Genomic DNA, 7,500 nt, shown 5'->3' on the forward strand with positions numbered 1-7,500 from the left:
CAACTACGGAACTACCTGAATTTGAAGATGTTACGACAACTGTATTATACACTTATTTACCCTTATCTTAATTACGGCGCAATGCGTTGGGGCAACAATTATCAGACTAATTTAAATAAGATCTGTACTAAGCAAAATAAATGAATCCGTAGTACTTTTTTTGCAAACAAACAAGAGCCCTCTTTCCCATATTACCAAATCCTTGAAGTTTTAAAATTTGAAAATATTGTTAAATTCAAAATCTGCTCACTGGCATTTAAATTATACAACAATCCATCAACTGTTCCAGCAATCTTCCATAACTTTTTAACGCCTACAGCAACTGTCCACTCCTATAACACCAGAAATTCTGCTAAGCTTAAAGGGGCTAGGTCACGCTATTTTTGGTAATTTTGTTAATTATGAGCTCTAAATGTCAAATTGGCAGAGCAAGAGTGACTTTCATTTGCAAAATCACGGTCACATAACAACTGAGAATGATTTTCCAGCTGTGTAAATGACATCTTGATATGGACTAATATACATTGTAAATTTGAAAAAAGGTGGGCCGACGTTTTTCAAATTTACCCAAATTCAATCCACTTCAGTCCTCTCCAGTTTTGTCCATCCATGTCCCTTCTTGGCTTCCCTGTGTTTTGTTAGAGTTCTTCTATAGTTTTGAACAGTTATTTTGATATTTTAGTTAATTCTATGACCATTCAATCAGTGCTGAAATTGCCTAAAATTGCGTAACCTAGCCTCTTTAATTTTTACCAACCACAAGTTAGAACTAACATAGGCCATTTACTTTTAAGGACTCTGCTTCTGTCATGTGCGAAACTGTCCCCTTGGCACTAAAAAAAGCAAAAACATTTAACAAGTTTAAGAAACTTTATAAGGCCCACCTGATCTCTTGTCAATCAAATAATATAATGTTCTGTTTAATGGTCAAATGTATAGCACGTAACTATTTAATAATAATAATAATAATGGAGCTTGTTTAAAATAAAATAATAATAATAATAATAATAATAATTGTCTCCTTATATTTTTGTGTTTGTTACCACTGCTGTTGTTGATGACGTGTCGTTCTTTTCTTTTGTTTTTGTTTGTCGTTGTTGCTCTTGTTGTTGTCTGTTTGTTTGTATGTTCCTTTTAATATTTTTCCCCCATTTGTTAACCTTGTCCTGTATAGATTTCTCGCGTGGTTCGATCTGTATATCTCTAACATGCTTAAGTTTTATACATGCAATTTTCTTCTGTACATTAGTCCTAGGCTCTACAAACGTTTTCTACTATATCCCAGTAAAGCTCAGTGTCATTTCTTCATTTACTTAAAAGTAGGTGGTGGTCAACTAGAAAGCGTTTGCTACTTTGACCACCATACGCATTTTATAACCTGTACTGTAATTATTTTATCTTGTAACCATGTATTGTGACTATACTTTTCTTTCTATGTTAATGTTATGTAATTAATGTGAAATAAATGAACCACGAACCATGAACCATATAACAAATAATCCAATCAACCTGTTTCTTGGGAACCAGTCCAAAACATTTTGTGAATTAATTGGACCAGTGTGTTCATTTGGCCATTGTGAGTCAACAACCCGTATTAGAAAGCACTGTTTGGGAATTCCGCCATTCCTCCCAAGATAGGAATCAAAAATGTGAAAAGTAAAAAGCCCTTAACAACCAAATACAAAAATGAAAGTCTTTTGAACAAAAAAGTCTTCTAAACAAGCTGGAAATAGATCATGTCAATGACATTATCCAACCCACAACAAAATGTATCCATTGCTTCCATTACAGGATGAAAAAGGATGTAGAAAAAGAAGATAAGAAAATAGGCTTCAGGGGCCGAACAAAATAAACAATGAATTAAATTTTTAAAAAAATTAGCTATCGTTGTCACAGGGACTTTGCAGTGGTCACTCATTTAAGTACTAACTCCATCTGAACAGGCTTAACTTTAATTTGACACTTAGACTAGCATCACATTTAGTGGTATGTGATAGGACAATCCTCCTAGTAAAGGAATCAAAGATGTGAAAAGAATAATTAGAAAAAAGCCTTAGAAAAACCAAATACCAAAAATAATCAAATACAAGAAGACATATATTAAACTATTTTATTTCATACACACGTCAAAGCAAACGAATTAAGCGGCCAATCCCCAGTCAGTATTCCAAAGAAGTCTCACCTTTTTATCCTGACATTCCTGAAAAAGCTTTAGTAAATGTAAATTCTGATATTACATGTATTGCTGTGCTGATTTTTGAGGCCCCATAAGGGGAGGGGGAAGGGGACTCTACCGCAAGTATCCCATTATTTTTTTGGCTAAATTATCCTGTATCCCGTATCTGTATCTGATTTGTATCTCTATTTTTCCTCCAAATATCCCATATCCCTATAATTTTTAACCTTAATATCCCATCTTCTGATAACCCCTATTAGTATCACCCAACTAGTGGACTAATGCAAATCCTGCATTTTGATTGGCTATGCTACTAGAGGACTATTAGTAATTACTGTATTAGTCCTCGAGTAGCGAAGAGCGTGATGCTTTCTTTCATTTTATTCCCAAATAAATATTTCTTAAATTGCATTTGCTAACTTTGTTATTGCCTTTTTTGTCCCACTAGTTGGGTGATACTAAAACAATTAGTCCCTTCGCCCTCAAGGGCCATGAGTCAATAGCCCATTCGGCTTCGCCTCATGGGTTATTGACCCGTAGCCTTTGCGGGCTACTGGTCTAATTGTTAAATAAGGCTTGGTTGTTTGCATTTGCAAATTTTTTTAGTTAATGATTAACAATTATTCCAAGAGCATATCCAGAGAGCGCATGTGGAATAATGGTTTTATTAAATTTCTTAAACCTTTAAACCCTTAAAAGTTTGGAAGTACGAAATACAAGCAAAAAAAGCAAGGAAATCAGAGTGAAATAGAAAAACTTGATGAAAATGCGATGTTATGTAATACCTTGCAATCAGACAGACACAGGCTTGTCAGAAAAACATTTCTTTTCTTTTTGCATACTTCTAAACGTTGGAATTGATCCAAACTTTCCACAAAAAGTTTTTTATTTGCTTTATTCAGAGAGAAATTTCACTTTCTGGGGGAAAAAATTTTTAGCTTAGTAATGCCTAGTGCAATCAATTGCCATATAAAGTCAAACTAAGGTATATGAGGTGATAACCGAAACTGAATGAACCAATCAAAGCACAAGAAATGCATTAACCGAGGTTGAAAATTTGATTATAAGAGAGAACCTCAATTCTGTTTTTACAACAAACAACTTCTAGTTAAACTACGGATTTACCTTTCTGGTAATCTCTCACCTTTTTTTGAAGTTTACCTGTATAGTTGTACATGTAGTTCACTGTATTAAAGATTTTTGTTAGCTGTTTCTGCATCCCACAGATATACCCTTATAGGCATCTTGTTATTTCAACTTTGTGATTGAACAGTGAAGACAAGTGTTGTCAGACTGAGAGTCCCAAGAATTAGGGAATCAATCAAAGATATGCTTTTAAAAGTAATTATAGTTGATTAACTTCTTAATGTCGCTGCAAGACCTGCCAATACACAGCGTTAGATTTCGGCAAGTTTATCACGAACAAACAAACAAACAAACAACTTTTTTTTCAGAGTGCCTTTTTAAGTTTTATTTTTTCTTAAAATCATTCTCAAAATATGAGGCTGCGGCTTATCTGCGAGCGAGGCTAATGTGTGTGTAATATACACAAGTTTTTATGGTACGTGAAAAAAATTTTAGTGTGTTGATTGGCTAATAGCACGTCAATTAATCCCAAACAGAGTGCAGAAAAGAGGCAGGTACAAAAGTCGGAATGGATCAACTCTGACCACCAGTCAGGGTCGGATCAACTCTGATCATTAAAAAGAAGACGACAATTAGATGAAGTGGAAACTGTAAACCATTTGAAAGTTTAAAAAACCTCTCAATATTGGGCCAAATCAAGTGAGCCTTGCTAAGTATGTGTTTAACATGTTCAAAATCACGAGGCATAAGTCATCATTTTGTTTTGTAGCGCCAGTTCCTTTTGGACAGGGTTGCAAGCTCTTCTTACTGTCTAACTATCAACAGAGGCATTCTGTGGTGGAAAGAAAGCTTAAGCTTTCAATTTAACTCAAATCATTGCAATTATTCTGTTAATTGGGAACCACCAATGCTGGCATAAATAATACAAAATCAATCCCGCTATAAACTTGCGGTTTTCCTTGATAGTAGAAAAAAGATAACTTTTATTCATAAGAAGGTATTTGGGTTGGCAAGGCTGCTGCCTAAGAAAATTTTAAAGGGGCCCTCAGAGCTAAACGTTGAGAACTTAGGAGCCCAACATATGAAGTGAAAGGTGTTGCTGTGAAAAATTAAGGAGCCCAGAGCTATTCTTTGGGAGCCCCAGGCTACCTGGCTCCTGTTAGGCAACAGCCTTGGTTGGTTTCTCCCCCTCTAAAATTCATTTGAATTTGATAAAATAGTTATAAAAATTTCAAAAAAAAAGATAAATTCTACTAAATCAATGAAATCGCAAATAATTAATGATGAACGTTAATTCACTAACTAACGATTATGTACAATGTGACTACCAGTAAATGTGCAATCTCAAGATTTACTAAGAAAGGTTAAAAACATGAAAACAGCATATTATCATGACATCTTGTCAATGATTGCGGGAAAGGACACAGAGAAAAATCTCTGATGGCGAGAAACTGGTGCTACAAAACAAAATCATGGCGATTTATATGCCTCGTGCTTTTAAACCAGATAAGACACATACTGGTACTTAGCAAGGCTCACTTGATTTGGTCCAAAATGAGAGGTATTTTAACCTTCAAATGGTTGAGAGTTTCAAAATTTTAATGATCCCAGTCAATTTGACTTGATTCGACCGGGACTGGCACTCCCAGTTGATCCGTTCTGACTTTTGTACCTGCCTTGCAGAAAATTAAAATTTGCGCAGAAATTTGAAATTAGTGCAATTATTAAGGTGAAATTTTTGCATTGATAGCCAATCAAATGCAAGCCCTGAATAAAGTAATTCATGGCGCAATATTTCTGCGTTTGTGTGATATGTGTGCGCTGCTTCTGCTTAAGTTAAACATCTCGACTTTTTTTCATGTATATTATTAATGAGTAATCACCATGATTTTTCTTGTGCAATTTGAAATAAGAAAGCACTTGTAAATTTTTTCAAAGACTACAAGTGAATTTTGTATTTAAAATTTGTCGTTATTTGTTCCAAATTGCACTTGAAATCATGTGATAAGCTATAAAAATTGACAAAGAAAAAATTATGTTGACCCATGAAGCTGAAATGATTTGGTTTATTCCTATTTCAGTGGGCTAGCTGCTGGTATTTATGCCACAAATACTCCAGAAGCCTGTCATTATGTTGCTGAAAATTGTAAGGCCAATGTCATTGTTGTTGAAAATGACAATCAGCTGAAGAAAATTCTGCAGGTTGGTGTCATGCAAAGGGGAAAGCTTAAAGGTCTTCTTTCAGCGTGAGACATTTTAGACTCCACTACCATTTCCACATAATGCTTTCTTATCTAATGGCTCGGCAGTGCTTAATTAGTATATGTAATCGCATGGGCCTAAAGGGCAATTAAGGATTAATTTCACACATATTTTCAAAGTTTTCACAAAATTGCCGAGTCTTGAAGCAACGAGGGAAATTTGGAAAACTTTGAAAATACGAAAAGGAAGTTAATTCTTAACTGCACAAAGCACATTGCAATTTCATGTTTATTACATACATGTAAAGGGCAAAATTATTGAGGGAAGCCCGTTCAGTGCTCACATTTGGTAAAAAGAACAATTCAATAAATCGTTGCTGTCAACAGGACAGCACTTATTTTATATGTGGACAAAAAAGTAGTTTGACAATTAACACGGTCACATTTGGTTAAAGCTCTAATTGGGAACACTGTACAGAAATCAAATCAACATATCAACTCATAGGTTGGTTTTTGATGAGAAAAACTTCTCAGCGCAGAGCAGAGATCCAACAAACTCAACCCACACAATGTGACGCCAAATCTGGGAATCAAACCCAGGCAGGCCATGCACATTGGTGGGAGCTAGGCCAGTTCTCTCACCACTGTGCCATCCCTACTCCACTCCGCTGGACATCTTGGGGCATTACCGGTACTAAACTAATTCATTGAAATTAAGATTAGGATTCAGATTAAGACTCAGATTAGGAGCAATAACATTTAAGGCCTAATTAGGCTTAACAATGTTTCATATCAAATCCCACCTTTGTCAGTTGGTATTCAATGTATGGTGGAGTCATACATGATTTTTTGGTGCTTCATTTCAGTGTTACGTTGTTCAGTAATGTCTGACATCTTGGATCTTGGGTTTAACGAGGAGAAAACTATCATGGCAGCTAAACTATGCATTGACAGTTTTCATTTAGTAGAATAGCAGCATGTAACTTTGAACAAACCAAGAAAAACCCATACTGGACCCAATGGAATGACGTACTTAGAATTTAAAGCTGTATAATATAACTTAGTTTGTAATTTAATTTGTGTTAATTAAATTTTATTTAAAAATAGGTTTGGGATAGACTTCCTCATCTGAAAGCTGTAGTTCAGTACACTGGGGAAATAAAAGGAGAAAAGCCAGCCAACGTGTATACCGTGAGTTCTAAGAATACCAAGAAAGAAGAAAGAAAGAAAAAATAAATGAAATCGTAGCCATAATTTTGTAGATGTTGATGAGGTTCTTTACCATGATTGCACTAAGAAAATGGGAACAGCTGTTGAATGGCCGTAAACTATTGTGCAAACGGCAAGGGTGCCATAACTTTGTACAACAGTTTTCAAGGCAATTACCTTCCTCTGAGCCAGAATTTGATGCAAAATAACAATCCTTGGTATTTTTTCTTTCCTAAGTTTTGTTGTGGCTTTTCAATCCCTGTCTGATCTTGCATGGGCATCAGGTACTTAGATTGTAGTGGCGGTTTTCAGGGAGCAACAATTCTGTAACATCTGGGTTGAAGGGTCTTTTAAAAAAATTATCACTCAGCATCTTTTGTAACTGTCAGTGATCACTCATTAATTTATGGTCATCATTACTTCTGACCAAAGAGCATTTCAGTTCTGTTACTGGTACAATGTATACTTATTTTAAGTGAATAAAATTCAAGCATAAAGTGATGGATGAAAGTATTCTGTTGAAATAGCTTTCCTTTTACTGCTTATATACAACCTTGTGCAAAAGATTTTTTGGGTGAATGCTATGCTGATAGCCATCACTATCCTTATTTTAATCCTTCCATTGCTAAATATAGGCTCCCACTGACAAATAAAGTAAATCTCTTAGTTTTGGCTCTTGGTAGGGAAAAGGTTTATTTCTCTCCTCCTCCTTTAAACAGCTCCATCTATGATAACCCCTAACTTAAGGCACATAATAAAACTTAAAAGGGAAGGCATTGGCTACACCATAATGTGCAAAACTGTTTTTATTTAGTGGAAGGAGTTCAT

The 7,500-nt window shown here is 35.1% G+C and overlaps 1 protein-coding gene across 3 annotated transcripts in view; it reads left to right on the plus strand.

Moving 5' to 3' along the window:
• The window catches only part of LOC137992958 (long-chain-fatty-acid--CoA ligase ACSBG2-like), a 42,196-nt gene that overhangs the window by 14,004 nt on the left and 20,692 nt on the right, over positions 1-7,500 (plus strand). For all 3 annotated transcript variants that reach the window (XM_068838565.1, XM_068838566.1, XM_068838567.1), the window contains 3 exons: positions 5,344-5,464; positions 6,571-6,654; positions 7,487-7,500. The exon at positions 7,487-7,500 is cut by the window's right edge and continues 88 nt beyond it. In XM_068838565.1, the coding sequence (XP_068694666.1) occupies positions 5,344-5,464; positions 6,571-6,654; positions 7,487-7,500 (219 nt within the window). The remainder of the gene's footprint in view (positions 1-5,343; positions 5,465-6,570; positions 6,655-7,486) is intronic.

Source organism: Montipora foliosa, chromosome 2 (genome assembly GCF_036669935.1).
Source record: "Montipora foliosa isolate CH-2021 chromosome 2, ASM3666993v2, whole genome shotgun sequence".
In the NCBI taxonomy this organism is placed as follows: Eukaryota; Metazoa; Cnidaria; class Anthozoa; order Scleractinia; family Acroporidae; genus Montipora; species Montipora foliosa.